We start from the raw sequence: 27,903 nt of genomic DNA on the forward strand, positions 1-27,903 counted from the left end.
TTTCATAAATTTTGCAAACTCATAAGAAACATAATAAATTTCATGTAACTAACTTAAACCAAAATGGGACTCAATTTTTCTTAATGTAGGCTTAGCAGATTTAATTTAAATAAAGGTTATAAATTAATTTTAATTAATGTTATTTACAGCATGAAAATTTATTGACAGTGTCGAATAGTAGAGCAACTGAAATCATAAGCCAAAGCAATATGAATAAAAATATTGCCTAGACACAATTTTATACAAGACTGAAAAAACATTTCCTTATTCAGTGACATGATCAGGCTCAAATATAGACCAAGCAGTTAGAAAATTACTTCTTTTATAGGCTCATATACACATAAAAGTGTTGTTTTTGAATCTTAAAAATTATATTTACCTCCTTACAGTGAATTTACCTTTTTAATGTAAAAATTGTATTTATCTTGTGTGCTTGTTCTTTGCTTTAGAAATACCATTCAGGGTCAAACATGGGATGAGCAAGCACATACAAATTTTTCTTTCAGCTGAAATGAGACCATTTTTTTAGCTTACTCTTGATGTTCATTGAATAAGTAAAAGATTGCTCAAATGTGTGAAAAGTTGGAAACTGTAGCATAATGTTCATTGTTTCCTATGATAGCAGGATATTCTTTTCTTTGCAGAAATCCAAAACTTGTCTGGGCAGATCAATAAAACTCATCTTGAATGTATTAGACTGCAGCTTCTTCCTTTTTTCTCAAGTCAAATTCTCACAATCAGAAGATTCAGAAAAAGAGTACCTGCTCATTGATAACACTTGTTTTTGAAAGGGAAGGAAAATCGTTTCAGTTTGTTCTTCAGCTTCACTAGGTGGTTTCCAGTAAGACTTGAGACTTGCTGATGACTTCTTCACTTGGGCCCGAGCAGCAGTGGAAACATTTTAGGATTTCTTTTTTGTAACACGATGTTTTCTAAAAGCGTATTTTCCTTTTAAATCCAAGAATTTTGTCCCTTGAAGTCAAAAACATTAGAGACTGAAGAGCAAGTGTGAGATCTGCAGCCGTTCTTCATCTTCAAAGTATTCAACAAAATCTCTTCCTCTGTTGTCTTAAAAGGACCCCTTTCAGCTCAAATACCCTGTTGAGAATTTTTCCTCTGCTAAGCCACTGGATTTCTTTATGTAGTAGGAGATGTTCTTTAAATACTCTGGAGTGAAATGACCTTTGTTTAATGAAGTTAACCATTTTGTAGTGTCTTCCAGAACAGTTTTATTTCATCCCGAGTGTTTTTGACACCGGTACGTGAATACCTTCTGTGTCAGTTCAGGTCCCCAGAGAAACAGATGTCAAGACAAGATTTGATGTGCAGGGAGCCCCATCCAGAGTTGGCTATTGGAGCATTCCCACCATGCTCAGGCTTCTGCTGGGAGAAGTCTAGAGGAAGCATGGCCAGGTGTGAATGTTACTGTGGATTCCAAGGTGAGGTAGCTGGGGGCTGTCAGGCAGCTCTGCTCCTCATAGCAGGTTCTGTTGAAGGGATATCTGAGCAGGGCACCACTGTGGCCACCACACCCACGATATCCCATTTGGGCTCTGACGCCATCCTGTCATGTGGATGCCTTTCTTACCCTGCTGACGTTCGACACGCCCACCCAAGTAGAACTTCTCATTCTGCTCTGCCTTTGCCCTGCTGGGTCTCTCTGCTGTATGGATCACTCCTCACCTTGCTCATAGTCAGGCTGTTTCCTCCCACCTTCCCCCACATACTGGGAAGCCCTCCTCCCACTGCTTGGACTGACCCCTCTGCTGGACTGCCACCACCTCCCACACGTACACCTAACTTGCCTGGCTCCACTTAATGGCTTTAGGACTGAATTGTTGAGGGGAGGGGATAGTAGAAGGAGGTAGAAGAGGAAGAACCATTTGGGTTTCTTAAATCTGCAACTGACTAGAATATGCTTCCATTCACCGAGGTAGAGAAAATAGGAGGAGGACCTAAGAAGAAACTCGGGGGTGTGTGTGTGTACAGGAATTTGCGTTTTAAAATAACGAATTTGGGGCAACTGTGGGATATCTTGATAAAACTAATAGGCTCAGTGGAGGAGTTTGGCTAGAGAGAATAGAATTGGTTGTCATTAGCTTCTATGTGGTAGTTAAAATCCCAGGTTGCAAAGAAACTGCAGAGAAGGAAGGAGCTGTCAGTGGAGAGCAATAGTGCTGCCTGGTGGACAATACTAAGAAAAGGATTATATCAAGGGAAACTAAGGGATGTGAGAATTGTAAAGAGGGGAGTGCTTGTTTAGTAATGTCAAAAGTTTACATTTTTTACAAAAATGGTAAAAGATCCAGTGGGATTTAGCAACCAGTTTAAAATTTAGTTATAATGGAGTAAACCCAGATTGCAGAGGGAGTGGAGGTGAACGGGAGTGAGGAATTAAATTTGGCCAGAAATAGGTATGTTATTTAACTTACATACACATATGTATACGTAAGTTAAATAACATAAAAAGTAGGTATTGACATATGGACTGAAAAATAGTGTTTTTCATCCTTTCTAGTAAAGATATACATGATTGATGAGGCATGTGGATTTAAAATATTCAGTTCAGAACCATAAAACTTCAAATGAATAATTGCTGGTTGTATGAATACTTGTATGATGTGCCCCGTATTGTTCATTTTGTGTTGATTTTATTAATCTACAGTACTAAGGATCTGTTCAGCTAATTTTGCAGCCTCTGGAAGATTTTCACCTTAAGCTGCATAAATGATTTCCCAGTTAGCTGCAGTATGGGAGATGTGAAACTAGAATTACTCCACAAATTATGTGCTTTTGAAGTATTCATCTTTTTAGTCACACATTTTTTATAACATGTGCTGAAAATAACAAGAAATTTGATAAAGGGAAAATATCTTTATGACTTAGAGGAAGATAATTTATAAATAAATGTTAACATATTAGATTTATACCCTCTGAGTTTCAAGAGTACTACAAGTGACTTGTTCAGTACAGACTACAACTTAAAAAAATGTGTTCAAAATATCTGGTACTTTTTTGTGACCTGGCTTGTAGCTCTTCTTTGATGAGGAAAGAATTCTCAGCACACGACTGGCTTTAAAAAGATGTAATAATTATTTACTCACTAAATGTTTTGAGGACCGACTGAGCCAAGCATTTTTGTAGGTGCTGAAGATAGTGGTGAAAAAGGTAAGTCTCTTTCCTTATGGAGCTTAAATTCTAGTGGGAAGAGGCGGATAATACATGAAGAAATGAATGGATGGATGGATGGATGCATGGATAGATAGATAGATAGGTAGGCACTCTATATAAACAGACAGTATTGCAGTGCTTTTATACAGTGCTTGGAGCAGAATAAAGCAGGGCAAAGGGGAATAATGTGATGCAAGGGAGTGATTATTTTAAATAAGATTATTAGGGAAAGTGCATTTCTTAGAGGATGTTTGAAAAGAGTCCTGAAGGAAATAATGGGAAGAACCATGTAGATATATGAGGGAGAGCATTCAGATAGAAGGTGTATCCAGTGCAAAGGCTCTGAGGTAGCAGCGTATTTTCCTCTTCCAGAAAGAACAAGGACAGAAAGAGTGGAGCAAGGTGAAAAAGAGAGAAGAGTGGAATATGAGCTCAGAGTGGTGGGATGTGTGTCGATTATACAGGGCCTAAAATACAACCATTTAAAAAAAAATGACCTTTATTGTGAGTGAGATGGGAAGCTCTTGGTGGATTTTGAGTAGCAGATACTAAGTATCTAAGTAAGTGATACTAAGTAAGTGATACTTAGTATGTGTTCCAGATACTTACCTTTAATCAGTTTGAACATAGGGATTAATACTAAATTATTAATTTGTCATATAGAGAGTTCATAATATGCAGTACTATTAAGTGGTGCGTCCAGAAGAGGAATCCTGGTGATTAGTGAGGTTCTTTTAGGATTCATTGAAAATCCTAACCTGCTTATAGAAGGTGATTCCCAGCTTTGAGTTATCCTTCTCGATGATCAGTACAATTTGGTTGATTTTCCTACCATCTATATCTTAAAGCTTCTTAACTGACTTTGTAGACCAAGCCTAGTGGCTTCTGAAAATGTTAGTATTGCACAGTCTTTGAAGGCTTTGACAATTTGCTTGTCACCCCGTGTACATTAGTGTAACCAGTATTAGTGTCTACTATGATTTCAAGGTTAATCTTTGCCTGGTAATCTTTGGAGGCTCACAATTCTGGTTCACTCTGAGATAGGCTTTCAGAGCTCACTTTAACATGTATACTATGCCCTCTTTAACTCCTTTAGGCAACCTAAAATAAGCTGTTCAAATGATTTTGGATAATCAAAGGTCTTTTGAGAAGCGACGTTCATAAGAAACTATTTAAAAAGTTTGTGAGAAACTTAAACAAAAAAAGGCACTGAAATTAGGTCTGAAGTGCTGCGAATGTAACCAGGTATAATGACTAAAAGTTACCCTGTATTTTCTAGGACTTGGGGAAAGTCACATAGTAGTTCTCTTTTATCTCAATAACCTTATTATTGAATTTTTTTGAAGAGCAATTTATTATAATACTTATAATACTTCTCCTTCATCCTGGAATGGAGATGCCTGTAGGTGTCTCTTCCTTTAGGTACCCTTAGGTTTGGGCCTCTCTGGACTTTCACACTGCCAGGAGAAGCCTGTTCTCCCCACTTACCTAAGGAAAAGTGGTGCCCCTTTTCCCTTTTCTTTCTCCAGCCATTACTTTATACAAAGTCCAGCTTTATTTAATATGGGATTTGCCTACTCACTAAAATTCATTTGTAACACCAAAAATCAGTACTTGTGGTACTTTCACAGTCATTTGTGGATGTTCACATGCACAGGGTGGCAAAAAATTTGAGTCACCTGACATGGACTTTCCCGTCTGAACCAGGTGACACTCTGCTTTCTTGTTTCAGCTCTCATATTCTACACAAGTGTCCTTTTCATCGTCTGTTTACTGAAACATTTTTCACTAAAAGCTTTTTGTGTTTATTGTTTGTGGTTTTGCTGTTCAAAATGATTCCCAAGCAGTTTTGAGGTACTGCCTAGTGTTGTGATGGAAAACATACATGTTAGATAAGCTTCTTTCAGGCATGAATTTATAGTACTGTTGACCATGAGTTCAATGTTAATCAACTATATATTAAATAACATGTCTTTAAATAGAAATACACATATAAAAAGATTATGTATTGATCAGTTGGCAAAAACGTGACTAGCGGCTTGCAGGAACTCAACCGTGTATTTCCCTTAGGAACACTCGTTTGGTATTTGTGGCAACTTTATAGAACACAATTACTGTGAATAATGAGAGTCGACTGGGACTTCCCTGGTGGCGCAGTGGTTAAGAATCTGCTTGCCAGTGCGGGGGACACGGGTTCGAGCCCTGGTCTGGGAAGATCGCACATGCCGTGGAGCAACTAAGCCTGTGCACCACAACTACTGAGCCTACACTCTAGAGCCCGTGAGCCACAACTACTGAGCCTGCATGCCGCAACTATTGAAGCCCGTGCGCCTAGAGCACGTGCTCCGCAACAAGAGAAGCCACCGCAATGAGAAGCCTGTGCACCGCAAGGAAGAGTGACCCCCACTCGCTGCAACTAGAGAAAGCCCGTACACGGCAACGAAGACCCAATGCAGCCAAAAATAAATACGTAAATTAAAAAAAATAATGAAAACGAACTATGTTTAATTAAGGGTAGTGATTTATAGAGACTTTAGGTATAAACATTTCATCATTCCCTCTCACTGAAACCATCGTTTTAGATTTGTTTAAATACATGCATAAAGAGTTGTAATGTAAAATTTAATTTTGCTATGGGTTCAGGTTAAAAGTCACTGATTAACTTGTAAAGAAACATTTCTAAACATTATCTTCTACAAAATTAATATGTGCCTGAGGCATATTGAGTGCTCAGTGAGTATTTATTTTAGAGTAATAATTTTTGAGCATTGTAGGATTCTGGTTTTGGAGAAGAAGGCAATATCAGTGTTAGAGAATAATATTCTTTTAAGACTTTATCATATGTAGTTATGTAGACTGAGGCACATGAAAGAAAACTCCGTTGAATGTCAATTTCTGGTCCCTGCTTTGCTCTAAGCTAGCTAATCTTGAGAAATACGTACTCTCTTTGAGCCCAATTGCTTTGTCTGTGAAGTGAGGAACATTTTCAATTTGTTCAGTTTCATTTTCTTTTGTCAGTATTATTCCTGACCTTAAATCATTTCCATTCTCATCAAGGAAATCATACAATTTAATGTCAAAATACATTAGCTGTCACATTTTGTTTTACTGACTTCAACTTCAGTCTCACTGATTATTGATAAAAATGTAAGTTATGTATATGATATATCTGACATTATATACTGGTAAGAAGAAATAAAAGAACATCCTTAAATTTTACATAATTTTTTTTTTTAGGATATAGGATTCTGTTTGTTGATGTTTGTGTTTCATATGATACAGTGTCCTAAATCATACAAAAAGTTTTCTCTAAAAACAGTTTAAAATTAGAATTATAAAAAGCAAAAATGTGCTTTTATTAATACCTCATTTATTAATATTTCCTGTATGGCAGAAGTTTTAGATTATGGGTGCTTAGTTTTTTTTTGTGGGACTTTATAAACTAATTGTTTTTTTTTTTTGGAAAAATTGCTTTATGAAGCCTTAAGAAGCACTGAGTATAATTAAACTGTAGTCCAGAGTTAGATACAATTTAATAATAGTTCAATTCCAAAATAAAAGTTATTGTAGGTGAGACCATGAAATTTCCTAACACGTGATTTTAATAGTTTGCCCTAAATTTTCTAAAACGACTCAGAGGAACCAATATTTACAGTAGATGGCATATTTATGAAAAATCTGACATCACCTATTTCATACATATATATATATATATATATATATATATATATATATATATATAAAACCTAAGATTATACGACCTAGGAAATAGATGTTGTATATCTCAACAGCAATACTAGAATGCAGAGTTTGAGACTGGGATTTATAACGTGAGATTTGGAAAAGGAGCAGACATCTTGTTTTCAAAACCTGAAGTTTTTCTCAAGACCGAAGTCAACATTGTAACTGCCACAGAACAGGAAAAGGGAAGCTTTTCTCGCTTTACTTGTTCATCTGCCTCAGAAAGTCCAGTATCCCTGAGATAGGAACCACTGCAATAAGAAGGGAGTGAATAGGTTCTCCTAAAGGAAGATTGTTACTTCATTATGCCTCTGCCCTGGTCACCAGGAGTGAACTTTGCATTTCCCAACCTAATGCTTGGCAGCACCGAGACGTTTCAGTAATGGTTCATCATAAACCCAGCATTCTCCATCTTCATGAAATGACCTGTCTCCCGTTGAATTTCCTTTTGTTTCCTTTCTCGGGCTTCTGCTCTTTGTCTTTCTTCAAGTCTGTGCTTGGCTTCAGTTGCTGCATCAGTGTCTCTGATTTTTAAGTTGAAAGTGACATCCTTCCAAAGGCAGTGGGTTTCACACTCATTCTGATCTTCCAACTTCCTCACTTTCTTCTTGATTATAGGCAACTTCTTGGTATCTATAAAAACTACATTTTCCCCTGTTGAGTATTTTGCATACATTATACCATTCCATTCCCCATCAATTGAGCAGAAAGATTTCGTGTCATTTGGAGAAAAAATCTCAGCAGTAATTCTGTGCTTCTTGCCCCCATAGAAAGGTTTAGTGTGGAAGGCGATATTGGTACTATAGCCAGTTTTGGAACAATTAATATTGCATTCTCCGCCTAGTTCCACGCAGGGCACTGTGTGGAGAGACCTTCCACGACCATTGCGGAATGTGAGAATGTAATGTTCATCATAAGGTACTATTTTACAGCCTGAACCATTCGGTCTGTGGCATCCTTCTGGTCACTAATACTCACAAACAGGTCCGGATGTGCAAAAAAGTCTGCATACATTTCTAAAAGAGATCTTCTTTCAAGAATAAATGTTGGAAGAACTACCTTAGTAAGATCCATTCCAAGCCTAACCTGTGACAACAGATGCAGGATAACACTCTTGTGCTCTTCCACTGACCCTGCCTCCCCTTCATCATCTCTCTCATCATGTGAATCGAAAAGTTCAGCATCACTTGTCCCATTGGACATGGAAGAATTAAGTGATTCCGTGGTATCTGGGCACTTTAGACTATTCCCTAAGCTGCTGTGTGTCAAGACTGAGGCAGATCCAGAGGAATCTATTAAGTGCTGTGGGGATGAGCCACTCTGATGGAATTCATCCACATCATAGAATTCATCTTCACATCTAGAATAAGAGAACTCTGGGACTGTGTTTGGAGACAAGTTGACATGGCTTGGAGAAGTTAGACTGCTTCTAGGTGGTGAGTGCCCACTGCCTGTACTATTTGGTGTTGGAGTCTGATGATGTCCCAAGGTAGCTAATACGGGTGCAACTGGTAGAGAAGATGGATGCTGCTCTGACTTACACAACTGAGCAGGTTCTGGAGGTAAGACAGTCTGGGAAGGCATTGTGTTGATCACACGTTCCAAGGGACTAGGTTGATATATTGCATCTACAGGATTAATAGTACTTCTAGCGATCTGCAGCAACACAATGCAGTGTTTGATTGATTCTACCATGCTATTTGTTGTCTCTTTGAGAGTTGCAGTTTTCTTTCTCTGTTCATCATCTTTGCAGTTTTGAAGTTTGTCATCAAAAAGCTTTAACTGTTCTATCAAGATTTGTAGGTAAGCATCAGCCTCTGTAAGTTTCTTATCAAAGTTCTGGACACTAGGAACAAATCCTGAATCAAACCCCCAGGGGGCGGCGGGAAGGAGGCAGGGAGAGAACGATATCCATATTCGTGCCCGATATTCGTGCCCGCGGCCCCGGCAAGAAGCAGGGTCCCTGGGGACTCAGGAGTGGGAGCCGGCCCCTCCCTCTCCCAGGCCCTCCGGGTCTAATTAGCAAGTAGCCATCAAGAAAGCCATTCGCCAAGGCCCCTGCCTTCTGTGCCTCCAGGGGAGAGAGCCTAGGGCCGCTTCCGAGCACCCACTCTTTTCCACCGTCTGCCGGATCACCGGGCTGCTGCGCAGTCGGTCCGGTCCGGTTCAGCCGGTCCCCCGGTACAGCCCTTCGCCCCCTGTGTAAACTAATTTTTGAATGTTTTTTTCCCCCTTAAAAGTGTTTAATAGTTGATTCTGATTTCCTATTAATTATTGGATAAATATTATTTTAATTAAGTCATTAGCTTATTTAATAGATTATTACTAGGAAGAACACATTTTCTAAAAATACTGTTTTTTAAATTAATACCAACAGAAAATGAAAATTTCCTCTTAGTTTTTATATATTTATTACTATTTTCCACTCCCAGAATGAGTCAGAGAAGTCCAATTTTTATGTAAGTCTATCAGTTAGATATTTTCAGCCTCTTCAAATATTCTGGAATTCCTGTAATTTGACTTTCAGTTGTGTCATTGAATATTTTTTATTGGCTGTGCTTTAAATCTGATTCTTCTACTTGGATTTTCCATTATTGACCAGGTCTATCTTTAAGAGTCTGTATTATTTTGAAAGCTGTTTACGTGCTACACTGTAAATATGAGTCAGTTTATTGGCTTAAGACATTTCTTCTCTGTTCCCCTCAATATTACACTAAAGTTATACAATGACAGTGATTTGTATTTTTATTATTCATAATTGGTAACAGAAGTGTTCTTCAGTGACCAGGTACTGTTTTTGAAATGCCGGTTATAAACTTTCTATTTGTTGATAGGCTGGCTGCTTACCAACAGTCTCCTCCCTTTATGCACATTCTTTATGCTTTGTTTTATGATCTTGGTTCTCTCATTTTTTTACTTTGTAAGTTGCTCTTAGTATGTCATTTAACCTGTTTCAGTCTTGTAAAAATATGCCTGTTAGGTTGGGTACACAAAGGGCAATTTTCTTGGGGCCTGCATTATCCCAGGCAGTGTCCCTGATTTCATGCCATTCTGTGAATAAACATCCAAGTGAAAAACGTTCTCATTAGTGTTACGAGAGCTAGACTTTAGATACAGTTACTAAAGCAAGATTTTGATTCTAGCCTTGAAGAAATCCTGTGTATAGCAGATTTACTTTTATATACACAGGGGTAGTGTGTGTGTGTGTGTGTGTGTGTGTGTGTGTGTATTTTTTCATTTGTGTAGGTCACTGTGTTTCAGTATGTTATTTTTAACCTGATTTCCTGTGATATTTTCATAGTTTGTCTTTGACATATACTAGCCAGCAAGATTTTGATGACCTTTATTTTCTGTAGTTTATCTTCTGAAAACAATGGATATATATATTCCTTTTTCTAAGGAACCCTACCTGCTACCTCAAAGATAAAGTTTGTATTGTGCTTGCCTGAGTTGTAAATAAGAACCACTTGACTTTTACTTTTATTTTTTTTCTTCAAAAGCATAATAACATTTTATTTTTAATTTTTATTTTACACTGGAGTATAGTTGATGAACAATGTTGTGTTAGTTTCAGGTGTACAGCAGAGTGATTCAGTTATACATGTATCTATTCTTTTTCAAATTCTTTTCCCATTTAGGTTTTTACAGAATATTTGGCAGAGTTCTCTGTGCTCTACAGTAGGTTCTTGTTGGTTATCTATTAGAACTACTTGACTTTTAAAAGCCGCATTTAATATATATTACATCATAGTTTATTGATTACATTTGATCATCAAAATCTCTTGCGTGAAAGAAGGTTCCCTTCCTCTTTCTCTAGAGGGCTATTTCATGTCTTTCTCTTCAAATTTGTAACATCACTCTCAGCTGATAACCTTACTTCTTCCTATTTTACAAAGAAAAGGAAAAAATAATTGAAGGAATGAGCAGGGAACTTCCAAAGACTCTGACCACTATAAAAATCTACCTGCTTCCAACTGTTCGCACATTGAGAAATATGCTAAAAAGAAGTAAAGTATTTATATAATACTATACTGCTTTTCCATCTATGACCGTAAATGTAGTATCCCCTTTTCTAACTATCCCCTTTTCTAACGTTTGAATGCTTTCTCATCACCCCCTTTTTAATTACTTAAGGATATCACTTCACTATTTCTTCTCTCTCTTGATTACATTATTGACTTTTTTGTTTTGTGCTGGATCATTCTTGTCAGTGTACAGATATGCTGCTAGTTCGCTAGTCTTAATCAAGAATCTTCTCTTGACCCCGTTTTCCCTACCAATTACTACTCCCTTTCTTTTGTTCCCTTTTGCATCAAACTGCAAACTCTTCCATACCCACCATCTCTATTCTCTTTTCCCAGTCTCTTAAATCTACTTTTATCAGACTTCAACTAACGAAAACTCCTCCTATTACTAGTGACTTCCATGTTACTGAATCCAGTGGTCAGTTCTCTGTCTCCATCCTACTTGATCTCTTGGCGGTAGTTGTCATCATTTACTTTCTCCTGCTGGATATGCTTTCTTAACTTGGCTTTACGGGTAACTCTGGTTCTTGGTTTTCCTACTTAGTCACCTTTGCTGGCTACTTCTCTTCTTTTAGAATGTTGGAGGGTCTCAGGGGTCCATCTTTAGAACTCTTCTCTTTCTACATTTATACTTCTAGAGTAAGTAGAATTTAAGAATTCCCCCCCCCCCCACACTGTAGCTTATTTCTTAGAAATTGTTGATTATAGAAGAGAAAATAAAATACTGTTATTTAAAAACTATCTTTTGGACTTTCTTGACCCCATCTTAAAGTTTGCCATGAGAACTGTGGACCTTTGGGGGAGTGACCATCTAGGGGCAAGGGTTGGAGAGGTGGATAAGGCTGTTTTATTTAAAGATCATTGTGATATAATGTAGTAACTCTTAGGGCATGATAGAAAATGGATATTGTATTTCCTTATCTCATAAACCTTAAAGGTATTTTTAAAAGGAATTTTATATAAACTTGTGTAATGTGTTGGCATTATTTTCTGTAACCTCAAGCATGTCCATATAGGTATCTGCAAAGGATGAAATTTAAAAAGGAACGTTATGAAAAGATTCTATATCAGATCAAATTTTAGAGCCACGGTTAAAAACATAAAAGTAAACATGCTTGATGCATAAAATTTGAGAAATACGGTAAAAAAATGAATTAAAACACCTATCATACCACTGCCTAAATGCAGTTTATATTTTGAAATATTTCTTCAATCTAGTCTTGTGCAGTTTAAAAATCATTCTATGATCATATAATGTCCATCATTTTGTGAAAACGTCCATGTTTTCACAATTTTTTTTATGAACATTATGTTTAGGGATTGTACTAAATATATCCCATCTCATGGGTTCATATGTCTTGAACATTTGGGTTTTGATTATTTTAATTTACATTTATTTTTGTTTTTTGTTTTTGTGGATAAAGCTGCAGTGAGCATCCTCTGCATCATTTTTTTTTTCTGTTTTAGGATTACTTCCTTAGGATAGATTGCCAGAAGTGGAGTGACTGGGTCAGAGGGTATGAACTTACGAATGGTTTTTCTTTTCTTTTTTTGAAATAAAATTTTTTATTTATTTGATGTCTAGTTGATTTATATTCATTATGAAAAATGAAAATCATAGTGATTATATTTGGTAACTGTCAGAAAACTGTGTCTAAAGGCAAGGTTCTGTGATCCGAAAAGTTTGGGAAATTCCTAAAGTTAAAAAAAAAAGCCTTTTAATCTTGGTTTATCTCAGCATTTCCTGAACTTAACTGAGCATTGAATAGGTTTTTTTGTGATACACTTCTTAACATTTTGTGGAAGTTTGACAAAGGGTATAGTTTATGAGCTACTGATCTAAAATTTAAAAATGTTTTATTGGTTAGATTATGTTTTATTGGTCAAAGCAACTAAACTATAAACCTTTGTTCTAAAATTATTTTTAAAAGGAGATTAAAATAAAGCTGTTTACTATATGATTTTTGTGTATGTCTTTATAAAGTCTCATACTTTTATAATTTAAACTTTCTATACTGACTCCAAAAGAACATCTTAATGTCTCCATGGCATCAAATACTTTTTACAGTCTTTAATGAAATTTGGAATATAGACATATAACATAAAAGTAGAAGATAATGTAGATTGTACAAACCTTTTTTCCCTCCCCCCATTTTTCTCTACAGAATGTGAAAACCTTTGCATCTTCTGATAGTCTAGCCAAGGTCCAAGAAGTAGCAAGCTGGCTTTTGGAAATGAATCAGGAACTGCTCTCTGTGGGCAGCAAAAGACGACGAACTGGAGGCTCTCTGAGAGGTAACCCTTCCTCAAGCCAGGCAGATGAGGAGCAGATGAATCGCGTGGTGGAGGAGGAACAGCAGCAGCAGCTAAGACAACAAGAGGAGGAGCACACTGCAAGGAATGGTGAAGTCGTTGGAGCAGAACCTAGACCTGGAGACCAAAGTGATTCCCAGCAAGGACAATTGGAAGAAAACAATAACCGGTTTATTTCAGTAGATGAGGACTCCTCGGGAAACCAAGAGGAACAAGAGGAAGACGAGGAACATGCTGGTGAACAAGATGAGGAGGATGAAGAGGAAGAGGAAATGGACCAGGAGAGTGATGATTTTGATCAGTCTGATGACAGCAGCAGGGAAGATGAACATACACATAGTAACAGTGTCACAAACTCTAGTAGTATCGTGGACCTGCCTATTCACCAACTCTCCTCCCCGTTCTATACAAAGACAACAAAAGTAAGTACATTTAGTCTGCTCTTCACCTGAGGAATTTTACATATCCGTATTAATTGTAACGAAACTTTCCTCACAGTCTTTGTAGTATTGCAAAATTAATCTTCAGATGTGTAGTAATAAAATGAACTAATTTTTGTTTTACAGAAGGTATTAGAAAGTATTAGAAATAGAAATACTGATAATGGGACAATGTTATTACTCATGGAGAGAGGGTATTTGATCCTATTACTATGAAAAATCATTAATATCAAATTTCATTATCAGTTTTGTCCCTGGGACAGGGGTTAGTAGGTTGCATGTAGTGGAGAGGGTTGGAGTGAAACGTGGTTTGTGTAGATCAAGTAGTGAAGACTCTTTTCTTATTTACCAAGTGCAGCTGGGCTGGTGGGCTGTGTATTCACAGGTGTTACTCCAAGGCAGTAGTTACTGGAAGCTACCTCACAATTAGTTTTCTTATTATGATGAATAAGATATATCCTTTGTAAATAGTTTTCTCTTTGTTATGTAAACAAGGTAAAATTATAGTCTGAATATTAGTATTTGGTTGTTGGGGAAATCTGAGTAGGTATTTTTAAAAGTTAAAATGCTAGACGCCGACGTATTTAAGATTATGAAACATTTTCCCTACTTTATAAAACAACAAGAATGTATGGTGCTGTCTTCACTGCTTGTTTTCTTCTAGTTATTTTATTAAAGTTAAAGCATTTAGGAACCCCAGAGGGATTTTTTTTTTTTTTTCCTGATTCCATTTTAGTGGAACACTCCATTTGCTTCTCCAGGCAATTTGAATATTAAGTATAGGATAACCACACCATTTTGGTTGGTATTTGACTGTGAGAAATAGGAGGTGATATGAAGATGCACTTAGATTCCCAATTTTCGCTCAAGTTACTGCCACGACTTCCCTTGCTTGCAGTTTTCCTTTCCCTTTGTTCCTGGGAGACAGCTCTGTTGGATCTGCCTCCTTATCTCATTTAGCTGGTGGTAGCCCATGGAAACTAGCCATAGCCATGTTTTAAAAGGTGGACAGTTAGACTCTTGTCTAAACTAGAGGAATCCTATCAGTTCAGGGACTTGGTGACTAATCTAGTGCTGAGAGACAATTCCATTTTATACAGTCCTTGGAGGCTGTGCCAGAGTTAAGGACTGGATACACTGTCACTATCACACACCGTCATTGCTTCCCAGAATTGTCCTTGCTGGATAGGCAGGGAGCTGCTGTCTGAGGTGGAAGCGGGAAGTGTTTGAGTAAATATGGAATTGCCAGTGCTAATTCTGTGGGGTGGCATGTGGGCTTCTTTCCTCAAAACATTCCTGGAATTATCACTTAAAATTGCGGTCATAACAAGGGGCAGGGATTGTGGAGAGAAAGAGGAAGCATTGCTCACTACCCAGTCTTTCTATTGTATTCCCTTTCCCCCATCAAATTACAGTCAAAATGAAATGATATAGTGTCTGGGCTTTGCTTCAAAATAATACCAAAGGGGAGAATAGGAAGGAGGGTATAGATTGGCCATGAGTTAGTTGCTAATTGTTGAAGCCGGGTTATAGGGACATGGGGGTTCGTGGGTATTCTATGTAGTTTTCCAAGTATGTTTAAAGTTTTCCATAATAAAAAAAAATTAAGTTGTAAAGAATATGAACACACACACACACACACACACACACACACACACACACACACACAACCCAAAGCTGGAAATGAGACTTTTCTTTACATACCTTGGTCTTGTTCACTAGCTCCTCAGTCATCTAAGTGCTGACTTCTCTTCTGCATTGAAATTTATTTTCTCTGTATTTTGGTGCTATTGAAATTACAGGAAATTCAATAAGGACATCATGTGCATTTTGCTGGAGTTAGAATTTATCTTAATCAATATTTTAGGCAGTGTTGCTAAGCAGTGGTCTATATAAAGAGGAGAGAACGTAAAAAGAATTATATTCAGAATGAATGAGGTATGTAGCATAACTTCTATCCTTTTTTTCCCTTCAGGCTTCTTCGCTCATAGATCTTTATCTTTGCATGCTTTCTGTTTCTTTATCATTTAGAAATTAGGTAAAAATCATGAATATCCATGTAGAGTAGACTGTGAGTTAAACAATTCTTTGGAAAGGAGCATTTTAACTGAAATAATATCTTACTTATTTTACAGACATTAAAATAAATAATGGCTGAGGTAGTTTATCCTCTTATTCGCTTACTTGTAAATTTTACAGTGAATCATTTATTTAGCCCATAAACAACACACAAACAGATTTAACATCATCCTCTTTAACTTGACCTGCAATAAAATAGCTTAGACACTCGGTTTAATAGTTGAATTGCTGTATCAGTTTTGCTTCGGCTTGTGAACCTTAAACTCTTTCTAAAACATGTTTATCCCTAATTTCCCTAGCCTGTCTGCAAGTTTAGATTTTATTTAATTGGTTTGATCTAAGAAGGAAGTGGCTTCAAGTGGTGGTTTTCATCCCTTTTACCATCCCTGTCTCAAGGTGTTGAAGTGGTGCTTTGGAACTCAGCCAGATGGCTCTAACACAACCAATGGCAAAGCTCAAACCTTTTATAGTGCAATTTGCCCAGCTTATATACCTGATCTCTTGATTTCTCTCCCTCAAGGTTACTATCTCAAAAGAGGAAATTTATATCTCTCCTGTTTTTTTCTGAGGATTCAGATGGAGGAATAGGGATTTAGTATTTAATTACATTATCTTATTTAAGAAAGAAGTTTAATCAAAACTAAGCCTTTCAGAACAATGCAAAGCTATCAATGAATTCTGCTGCATTTTAAATTAAAAACTAGAAAGCCAGCTAGATGAAATGTATCATTTACCTAAAGGAGAAGTCATCATAGTGTTCAGTAGGAAAATTTCCAGTATACAGATTTGACAGATGCTTTATATTTCCCTTCCCTTCAAGATGAAACCATAAACAGAACTTTTAGATATGTCTTATACAGATTAGCTACCTCCTTAAAAACAAACATACTGAATTTAAGTCTGTTTCCCCTAGTGACTCTTGAGTTGTGAACACAATTATTGTGTTATACATACAAGGCCGTAGGAGTGGACTGAGTACTAACAGCAACAGAGCTAGATGTGTTCATGTGTTTATGTGAGTGTGTGTGTGTGTGTGTGTGTGTGTGTGTGTAAAATGCACTTTTGATATGCTGTTTATCTTGAGGTCATTTGCCTTAATAAGTATGGCAAGAAGAATATAAAACTATTTGATTGCCAAGGCAGAGATGCCCTTCTAATAAGTAGGATGTCAATCTGAGATTGGCTCGTTTTCCTTTTTGTTTGTTCTTGAAACGCTTCTTCAGGATCACTCCCAACAACATTTTATTTTTTCAACAACATTTAAAAAAATCACCTAGTACTGTGTTACTTCGAAAGAAAATGTCAGTCACCCATGTGTATAAATCTTTTAACTACAGTAAACAGGGGGAAAGCTCTCACTGTTTCAAAATTACTTTATTTTGGAGCAGCTCCAAATTATTGATTATTATAAACATAAGACACTTTAAACTCTTGATCATTATAAACATAAGACACTTCTAAACCCTAAGCCACAATTTCTTTTAAATCCTCTTATATATATAACTTTTGAGAAGAGTAGAGGTATAATAACTTTTGAGAAGAGTAGAGGTATAATAAGTATTTTTAAAATCCCATTTTTTAATGTTAACATGGGATTAGCCTTCTACAGTCTTACCCAGCATACCTTTCAAATGTTTTTGTTTGTTTGTTTGTTTGTTTTTGGGCAGTTTCTTAAACATACCCTTTGGACCACTAAACTTATTTGGCATTCCTGAACATGCTATATATGCAAATATGATATTAATGAGAAAAACCATTTTTGGTCCTTCATTGTATTGGGCTTTTCTTTGAAAGCATATTGGAAACTATCAAAACTCTTAGGACAATCTTTTTTCCCTCTAGTCACCAAAGATTTATTCTAATGGGAGTCTATGGCAATAATATAAATTAGAAATTCCAGACTTTCTTAATGTTAAGAGTCAAGGACAGTGGCAGTCAAGAATTGGTGCTTATTAAGTCCATACTTAAGTTTGTTTGAACTTGCAAACAAACTTAAGTAAGCAGAGCTTGCAGAGAGGCCAACACCCCAAAATTTCACTGTAAGTGGCAAGAGATTTTAAGACAGATCTGCCTAATTTCAGAAAAACCCTTTCTTTCCATGCGCTATGCTGCCCCCTATGGTAGAGTTTGGCAAACATTACTAAACAAGATCTTCAGCAGAATTTTAAGTCTCTAGGTTCTAGGCTTTGGAGTATGGTGGTTTTCTAATACCATATCACATTTGAAATCAACAGAGCTATCCTTTAGAAAGTACAGATTGCTTAGTTAAATGCTTTTCTTTGTGATATTTAACAAGTACTGTACTGAAGTTATGAGGGCTCAAGGCTAAAGTTATAACAGGAAGACGTGACAATGAAATTTGCGACTGGATAACAGATATCAATTCTCTCTGGATTCCATCAAATGTGCTTCTTAATTAGTGGTTGTGTGCCAGCTATTTCTGTAAGTTTGGTTAGTCTGCCTGCAAATTTGAAATTCAACTTGCTTCCCCGAATAGAAATGCCCATCTCTTCAGTTTTAACTCCCTGTGTCAACAGTCTTTTATATATATATATAATTTTTTTTTTTAAATCTTGTTTCCTGAAGAGATGCCCAGCCCATACTAAAGACTTCTTTTCCATGTTTAATGTAGAGTATCAACTCATTTTCTACTAAAATGAAAAGCAAATGAGATTACCATCAGGCCAGATCTTGTATCCTCCTGATCTTCTCATGAAGAGAACCATGTTTGAGCACCGATTTCTGCTTCTTCCATGTCTATCATAGTGCGTTTTATTTGTTCTCACATAACTTCATTCCTTATCTCAAGTTAATATATCTTTTTTGCCATCCTGATTGTTAGATTTCTCCTGGTAACTAAGCCTTTTTTTTTTTTTTTAGCTGTGCCGCACGGCACGTGGGATCTTAGTTCCCCAACCAGGGATCAAACCCACACCCCCTGCAGTGGAAGCGCAGAGTCTTAACCACTGGACTGCCAGGGAAGTCCCTAAGCAGTTTTTTTAAAATCCTTTTTCCCTCAAATAAGAAATAAGTGTTTAGTAAAAATATGTATATATTCAAAGAAGCAGTATGTTAGTGTATAAGAGGCCTGAGACTTTCTTGTCTCTAGATTCAAAACAATAGAGGAGCTAGGGACAAGGATCACTAACCAGTCAGGGGATCAAAACTACAGTTTTGTTTCTAGTCCAGCATTTTTCAGCTGCTCCCTTGAGCCAGACCTACTGGCAAACTTTGTAGGACAATGTGGGTAACAACTGAAATCAAGTAGCGTTCTAAATTCTACTTTATTTAGGTAGAGTTCTAGAGAGCGATGGCCATGTCATGAAGTCCCTGGCCTTGTCTTGTTCTTGTAAGACAAAGAACCAAAGTTTAAATTCTGTTAGGTGGAGAGAGGTCCAGAGATCAGTCATCTTGAATAACATCCACTAGGAAACATAGCCCAACAAATAGCCATGCCTCCTGCATTTGTGAAGGAGAACAGACTGGAAACATTCACTCAGCCCAGTTTAACCCAATTTTAAACATGTGGAGAGGGTGGAAGCGGAGGGAAGGGGACACACTGGAGGAGATGGGTTTCCCCTAACTTAGTAGAGTGAAAAGAGCTTTTCAGGCTTGAACTTGAATTCTGATTTTGCCGCTCATTATATGGCCATAAATATGTAATCTCATTGAACTGTTTCCTTATCTGTAAAATAAGACTATAATACCTACTTCACAGGGTTTTTATAAGGATTGAGTAAAATAATTTATGTAAAGCAAGTAGTGTAGTGCCTGGGACGTGCAAGTAGTTTGCAGATGTAAGCCTGTGACCTCATTTTGTCTGTCTCTTATCCTTCATCCCTAATCTCACAGAACACACTTCATTCCCCACAGAAGATATCAGTCTATGTACTTTTTATGACCTTTAGTGTTCAGTCATCATATCACCCTCTAGTGGAAAAAGTTATTAATAGAGAAATAGATAAATACTTTTAAAAGGATGCTCAGGAGGAGTGGGAACATATTATAATAAGTGGGCTGATTTCTGATAAAAATAAGAATAGAACAAATTTCCACGGGGATGCTTTTCACAGATCGTCCTGGTTGATAGGTAGGCATCATTTCCTTCTATTAGAATTTGTCAGTTTCTCTAAATTTTCTTCTTTAAAACATCTGTATACTTTAAATGCTTTGTGAATTTTACAACTGGATGCCCAAATGAACTTTAGTTTATGGTCAATTTCTAATTAATTCCTGTTAGTGCAGTTTTAAAAATACTTATTAACATTATTTTAAACCATAATAGCTCTCATGTTGGTCATGTTTAAATCTGTTATCCTGTTCACTGCAAATAATTAATTAATTATGGATTTTAATTATAGACCAAAACAAATCTTCCCACAGAATGGAGAATTTAAAAATTTTTTAATAGTGTTCCATTGATTTGTACTTTATGCAGATGATAACCTTCTCTGAAGTATCCACAAATACCAAAGATAGTTATACTCAAAATGTTTCTGAGGCAGATTATTTCATATGTATATAATAAAAATGAACTGATGTTTATTCATGTTGTTTTTGTTGGTGATAAAGAAGAGGGTATGAAAAGGATAAAGGGGTTCTGTTTTTACTTTGGTAGGTAACTCCAAAATTAAGTCTCAAGGGCCCATCATTCACCCAGGCCTCAGTCCTGCATTTCTACCTGTCTCTTGGGCATTGTCACCTGAGCGGTCCACTGAAAGCTAAAACTACTACTGTATGTATTTCTTCCTACCAGTTTTTAATTTTCCTCTTTAGATTTTCTAGTCTCTTAATATCCTAGTCTTCTGTTCATTTGGTGAAAAAATGGTTTGACTTTTTCTTATCGTCTGAGTCTGTGGGTTTGCTGAAGAGTTTAACACATATGAACACTTGATCTTCCTTTTTCTTACCCCCAGGCACTTGTAAGATAAAAATTGAAGGGTCATGTTTAAAAATCTTAAGAGCATCTTTGCTTAATGTTTCTGTTTGCACCAGGCTATAACGCCATGTCCTTGACAATGTGTTGCCAGTATGAATTATTGGATGAATTTTTAAAAATGAATTTTTGTTCTGTGTGGATCAGTAACCTCAATTTTAAGTATCTGGTGCTCCATTTCCCCCTGATGAAGCCAAATCCATAGGTGGACACTTGAAGTGTTTCACAATCTTACCAATTTTTTTCTACCTGATTTCATCTCCATTTCTCCCCTTGCTTTTAATAAACTCTAGCCAGATCCTTCAAATTCCAGGCCAAATTCCATCTGTGTCTTTACACCTTCCTAGAATTAGAAAATTCAATTCCTTGAACCCGTTGTTGGTTCTCTATGTTACAGTTCATTTGGTGTTACCTTGTGACTCTTGCGGTAAGTTTTATCTTGAGTTGACATTTAATTCTTTTATTTTTTGAACAGTAGAAATTTGATGTATTTGTTTCTAGTGCTGATTCAGGTTGAGAATTGAAGTTTCACAGATTGCAATGTGAGCAATTCTCATTTCACCTCTTAAGATGTACCCAAGCTAGACTATAAATTATAAATAAGCATGCCATTTAAGTTTAGTTTAAAACTCAGATATTCATTATAAAGATAGTTACATTGAGGAATATTATAATAACAATTAGCAGTTGACTCCCCGGAGGAGAAGTTAAAACCCTAGTTTAAGAACTGTGTTGCTAAGATGCAGAAATCAATTGCGGGTAACTTATACAGTCATTAAAAGTCATATTTTTACAGGAAATTTAATAACAGGAAAACCTTAAAAATATAACATTTACTAAATATATAGAACTCAAAACTATGTATATAATATGATCCTAACTATGAAATAAACATACAATAATCTATATATATATGCATGGGAAAAGATCAGAAAGAATTAAACCAAATGTTAGAAATTATCTCTGAATGTGGTTGAGTTATTTCTCTTTTTTCTTATATACTTTTCAGAATTTCCCAAGCTTGTTATAACAGGCATATATTACTGTTATTTATTAGGGGAAAAAACTATATCTATTAGAAACCAGTTTTTATTCTACTTACTTAGTCTTTTTAGGTAACTTTCATAATGTATAATGCTCCAGTGGAAGACTGGATAAAAAGACATCTTTCACAAGTAAGGGCATTATATAATGATCTCTTCATGAAAATGCAGCTGAATATAGTGGGAAAAAAGCAATGAAATCTTTAAGAGTTCTTTGAATAACCAATTCTTCACCTCTCTAGGACTCAGGTGCCATCCCGGCAATTCTCTAAGGTCACCTTACCACATTATTAGAGGAGGAGTAGTTAGCATGGTGGTATCTTTCTTTGTTTTCAAGACATTTATTTAATATATGGTTTCTTCAGAGTTACTTAGAGTAGCCTTGGCAGCACTTTTGGCTGTCCCTGAAACATGAATATCTTTCATTTAAACATCCTGTGAGCAATTTCAGAATCCATCTTTTTAAATATAATTCTGCAGTGCTTTACCAGGAAGTCACCAGTGCTTTTCTTCCTGTCCCCTGGTCCCAACGCTTCATTTCTTCAAACTGATTAATATATTTAAACTGCTTAGGTTTTCCATCCTAGTTTTAAGTCTCCTGAGATAGAATCCGAAGGAGACCTTTGAGATCACCAAGTCCAGACCTGTGCCCAGTAGCTTTATCAAGAGACTTGGGCTTGAAAATGAAGTCGTCACTAGGGAATACTACAGTGTGAAGTAGCATTGTATTTTTAGACAGTTCTTTATGTGGACATCTATTACCTTTCTTTGGTCCTTTCTCTTCCATGTAGAGCAGTAACAGCCTTTCTTATAGGAGAAGACTGCTGTCATATTCATCCATAATCTTCTCACCAGACTTAATGCCTTCAACATGTTTTCTAGGATCACCATCCTGGTTGCCCTTCTCTGCACAAATTGATCTTGAAGTGTTGTATGCTGTAGTCAATGGAGGTGCTGCTCAGGTGTAGTAGAGCCAGACTATTCCCTGTTCTTACTCTGAACCTCATCAGTGCAATGGCAAGCTGCACTGATAAAAATGCTACTACTACTAATAAACCACTTACTGAACACTATTTACTATGTGCTAGGACACTGCTAAATACTCTCCATATATAACCTCATTTAATCTCAACAGTCCTGTTATGTTGGTTCTGAGTTTTATCTCCATATTAGAGGTGAGAAACAAGTGAAGAGAAGTTAAGTAATTTGTCAGTGGTCAGTCATGTGGTAAGTAGTGGAGCTAGGAATTTGAGCCTAGATCTAATTCTGGGTCCAAGTTGCACTTTTGTTAAAATTTGAAAATTCAATGAAACAGTAATTTTGGGAGGAGGGGAACAGTAAAATAACCCATAAAGCCAGCTAGTATCTGTTTTTATCCCCCCTGCCCCAAGAGTTTCCCTATCTTAATCTCTACTCCCATGCTATATTTATTATGACTCATTTCGTATTATATTAAATTTGTTTTCCTATCTCCCTCCTAGTCAAGCCTTTTGATTTCTTATCTTGCCTAGAGTACTTATCATGTGTAAGGCACCCATATACCTAATAATTTGTCACTAAATAATTAGTGAATAAATTTTTATGTATTACTTGCCAGTCCTTAACCACACAGATACATATTTTGCATAGCTAGGGTCAGTGTATATACTGTTTCTCATTTCTGCTGCTTCTAACATCCATGTGAAGGTTTTTGTGTAGGCAGAAGTTTTCATCTCTTTTGGGTAAATACCAATGAGCATGATTGCTGGATAGTATGGTAAGAGTATGTTTAATTTTGTAAGAAATTGGCAAACTCTTCCAGAGTGGCTGTACCGTTCAGCATTCCCACCAGCAATGAATGAGAGTTCCTGTTGCCAGCATTTGATGTTGTCAGTGTTTTGGATTTTAGCCACTCTAATAAGCATGTAGTAGTATTTCATTGTTGTTTTAATTTGAAATTCCCTAATGACATAGGATATTCACCATCTTTTCATATGTTTACTTGCCATTTGTATATCTTCTTTGGTGAGGTGTCTGTACAGATCTTTTGCCTGTTTTTTAATCAGGTTGTTTGTTTTCTTATTGTTTAGTTTTAAGACTTCTTTATATATTTTGGATAACAGGCCTCTATCATATTGTCTCTTACAAGTATTTTCTCCTAATCAGTGGCTTGTCTTCTCATTCTCTTGACATCGTTTTTCACAGAGCAGTTTTTAATGAAGTCCAGTTATCAATTATTTCTTTCATAGATTGTACCTTTAGTGTTGTATTTAGAAAGTCTTCATCATATCTAATGTCATCTAGGTTTTCTTCTATGTTATTTTCTAGGAGTTTTATAGTTTTGTGTTTTACATTTAGGTCTATGATCTATTTTTAGTTAGTTTTTGCATGTGCATGTCCAGTTGTTCCAGTACCATTTGTTGAATAGGCTATCTTTGTCCCATTGTATTGCCTTTGCTCCTTTGTCAAAGATCAGTCAGTTGATTATATTTATAATGTAATGTAGGTCTGTTTCTGGGCTCTTTCTTTTGTTACTTTTTTTTTGTATCCACAACATCTTTCCCCAGCATGACCTGTGTAAGTCATTGTTGGATAGCTTTCCTCTGTTGAATCACAACCCTGGTGTATAGGTTAGGCAGGTAATATTAGACAGACTTGTGTTCTGAAAAGAATAGGAGGTAAGAAGGCTTACCTGCTCTCTCTCATCCATTAACCTCCTTGAGCCTCAGTTTCTTCATCATTAAACAGGAATAGGATACCTGACCTTATTGCAAAGTGTTGTGTGGAGTTGAAATGACATGATGAATGTGAAATGCTTTGCAAGTGTTAAAAAGTTGTGGAAACATATGTGTCATTTTTATCATCCTTATTATCTCCATTGGTGACATGATCATAAGCAAGGCAGGGATTATCCAGTGTTGCCCTTGCATATTTTTGCTTATTCATTTGCTTACTGGGTTTCTTCTTCCCCAGTTGAGACATGCATCTTTGCTCTTGTGATCAGTGAAGGATTCCTTCCAACATGATAAGAGGTGAACCTAAATGATGATAAGCTAATTACTACAAGTTTTAAGACCTACTTACTGTGGAGAAATGCTTGTGCATTATCAAGAAAACAAGTTTGGAAAGGAAAATGAGGACATTTTGTCCCTTTGATTGATTTGTCTATTCTTCTTCCAGTACCACACTGTCTTGATTAGTCAGTCCTCTGCCTCTGACTTTGTTGCTTTCTTTCAATATTGAATTGGCTATTCTGGGTCTTTTGCCTCTCTGTATAAACTTTAGAATCAGCTTATCAATATCCACAAAGTAACTTGCTGGGATTTTGATTGGGATTACATTGAATCTATACATCAGGTTGTGAAAAACTGACATCTTGATAATGAGTCTTCCTATCTAAGATCATGGACTATGTCTCCATTTAGTTAGTTCTTTGGTATCTTTCATCAGAGTTATAGTTTTCCTCATAGAGACCTTGGACATGTTTTGTTAGATTTATGACTATTTCATTTTGGGGGGTGCTAATGTAAAGGGTAATGCATTTTTAATTTCAAGTTTACTTGTTTATTGCTGGTATATAGGAAGGTGATTCCTTGCTATGATCACTTATTAGTTCCAGTAATTTTTTTCTTGTTGTTGATCCTTTCTGATTTTCTTCATAGATGATCATGTCATATGTGAATACAGACAGTTTTATTTCTTCCTTCCTAATCTGCATGTTCCTTATTTCCTTTTCTTGTCTTATTGCATTTGCTCGAACTCCCAGTATGATGTCAAAAAACAGTAGTGAGAGAAGACACCCTTGCCTTGCTTCTGATCTTATTTCCTTCAGCTTGTTTCTGCCCTACTGTCTACCTCAGCAGCAGCAGTTTATTTGACATTTCTGAGAACAGAGGAATTCAGACTACTTTGATACCTTTGCTTAAGCTTTTTCCTTCTCTTTTAAATGTCTTCTTCCCTCTGTAGCCTCTTTCAAATTTCTGTCCTTCTTTTTAAGATCCATTTCAAATCTTACCTCCCTTACAAATATTTCACAGAACTCCGAGCAAAATTCTGTATCTCCATTAGGTCTTTGTTTTTAACTTATATTGTGATAGTTGTAGTCAGCTTCTTTTTTTTAAATTTATATATATTTAGATTGTTGATGCTCTAGATCATTAATTCATCAGATTGTAGATTCTCTAAGATTCTGCTGTGTCTTACAGGACTTTGTACTTTGCATGTAGAAAATGCTTAAAAATTGAATTCAGTTTTCAGAAAACAAAATCTTACGTATTTTTATAAACACAGTCTAGTTTAATCCTGTTCCACTTAATGTGAATGTTTATAGGTTTTTGAACCTAAGTACAAGACTTTAAACTTGTTCCTATTAGATTTTCTATCGTTATTTGCCATCATGCCTCCATCCTCACTGAGTTCATATTTTGGCTCCTTTACCAAGTTCTTGTTTGTTTGTTTTTTTTAAAAATAAATTTATTTATTTTTGGCTGTGTTGGGTCTTTGTTGCTACGCTTGGGCTTTCTTTAGTTGTGGCGAACGGAGGCTGCTCTTCATTGTGGTGCATGGGTTTCTCATGGCTTGTGTGGAGCATGGGCTACAGGTGCGTGGGCTTCAGTAGTTGTGGCTCGCAGGCTCTAGGGTGCAGGCTCAGTAGTTGTGGCGCACGGGCTTAGTTGCTCCACGGCATGTGGGATCTTCCCTGACCAGGGCTCAAACCCGTGTCCCCTGCATTAGCAGGCAGATTCCTAACCACTGTGACACAAGGGAAGTCCCCAAGTTCTTGTTTACTAAGATTATTTTGTATTAAAATTCTGTCTTCCAGCATTTTCATTGTTCCTCCCACTTTTGTAGTTCTCAACACATATGCATCCACATTCAAATAATTAAATCAGTGATATCTTCAGTGAGGAAATGAAAGCTAGGCTGAGACCTATAGGATAGGAATTAGTGTTGGGAGGCTGTAAAGAAATGAAAATGAGGAGTTGTAACTTTTTTGAATAGTGGCAGAATTTTTAGAAGTAATTATAAAACCTTTCTAGGTGACTATTTGAATATATTCCACATATCTATATGGGTTAATATTGGGCAAATTTGTTTAAATTTTCTTTGTTTGTATCCTGTCTTTTTCTAGTGATTTACTGATGGCTAAGTCGTACTTTGAGGGGTCATTTGTAGAGTTTCCAGGCTGTAGTCAACTTACTACCTTGACATTTGGAGGATTGATCTCGATACCAAGTACAAGAACTTCAGATCTTTCTGTGGTTTCTGAAGTTTTAACTCGGAAATATTATTTGCTTAAAGTTATAGGAAGTGAATGACAGAGCTGGAGTATAATTTAGATCTTGCTCATATACCAGTCGCCACCTTCCCCGTACAAAACTCCAATATATAAACAATAAATATATATTTTTAAAACATGTAATAAACTTAGGTCCATTTTGAAATTAGTGTTTCACCAACTTTATTTAGACAGTAATAATCAATTTTATGTAATAAAAAATAATAATCCATTTTTCACCAGTGCTTACAATCTTAATCTCCTCTGAGTCTACTTTTTTACTCTTGACTCTTGTCCTAAAATCTCAATCCCATCTTTGACCTCTCTTCTGGGGAATACAGTTTTCATGTATTTCATTGCTTTGGTTGCTGTAATGAATGTCATCTATAAATTATGATAAAGATAAAAACGAAGTTGGATGAATTATAGAAGTAGAATACAGAGAAAGGAAAATACGATTAGAGAACATGGATTAGTTGTGTTCTAAATACCTACCTAATTTGTAGTCATGACACTATTATTTTTGTTTCTTCGTTGAAAATTTCCTTAAATTTAATACTGTTTAGTTTTAATTGAGAAATGTTGTTTCTTCTCTGTTTAGAATTGGGTTTTTTTTTATGGAAAATCTTTTTATGGAAATGTTTTTATGGAAAACATTTAAGAATTCTTTCAGAATCTTTTGGATACTCCAAACATGGGTGGTAGTTCAAAAGAAAGCACATAGAAGTAAAGCCACAGAAGATACAAACTATTTGGGTTTTTGTAGAAGTCACAAATGAACATGTTTATTAACATACTTAGTAAATCAGAGAAAGTATTATTTTTTACTATGAAATGTCATATATAAGAGTTAAGAATTCATCTGTTTCTTCATTGAACACTAGAGGGCCGTATGGTA

The 27,903-nt window shown here is 36.2% G+C and overlaps 2 protein-coding genes across 13 annotated transcripts in view; one reads left to right on the forward strand and one right to left on the reverse strand.

Annotated features, from left to right (window-relative positions):
* The window catches only part of FBXW7 (F-box and WD repeat domain containing 7), a gene marked incomplete at its 5' end in the record, with an annotated part of 206,820 nt that overhangs the window by 101,405 nt on the left and 77,512 nt on the right, over positions 1 to 27,903 (forward strand). For 10 of the 12 annotated variants that reach the window (XM_079920973.1, XM_079920974.1, XM_079920967.1 and 7 more), the window contains 2 exons: positions 12,405 to 12,454; positions 13,103 to 13,672. In XM_079920973.1, coding sequence (XP_079777099.1) covers positions 13,172 to 13,672 — 501 coding nt within the window. The remainder of the gene's footprint in view (positions 1 to 12,404; positions 12,455 to 13,102; positions 13,673 to 27,903) is intronic. The other 2 variants (XM_079920980.1, XM_079920968.1) reach the window with 1 other exon arrangement.
* LOC307185802 (oxysterol-binding protein-related protein 9-like) lies at positions 7,263 to 8,809 on the reverse strand (the record flags this gene model as incomplete). The annotated part of the gene is given in 3 exon segments (XM_079920337.1): positions 7,263 to 7,342; positions 7,345 to 7,855; positions 7,858 to 8,809. Coding segments are annotated over 3 exon segments (1,341 nt in total). The 5' UTR covers positions 8,608 to 8,809.

This window comes from Stenella coeruleoalba (assembly GCF_951394435.1).
Source record: "Stenella coeruleoalba genome assembly, chromosome: 4".
Taxonomy (NCBI): domain Eukaryota; kingdom Metazoa; phylum Chordata; class Mammalia; order Artiodactyla; family Delphinidae; genus Stenella; species Stenella coeruleoalba.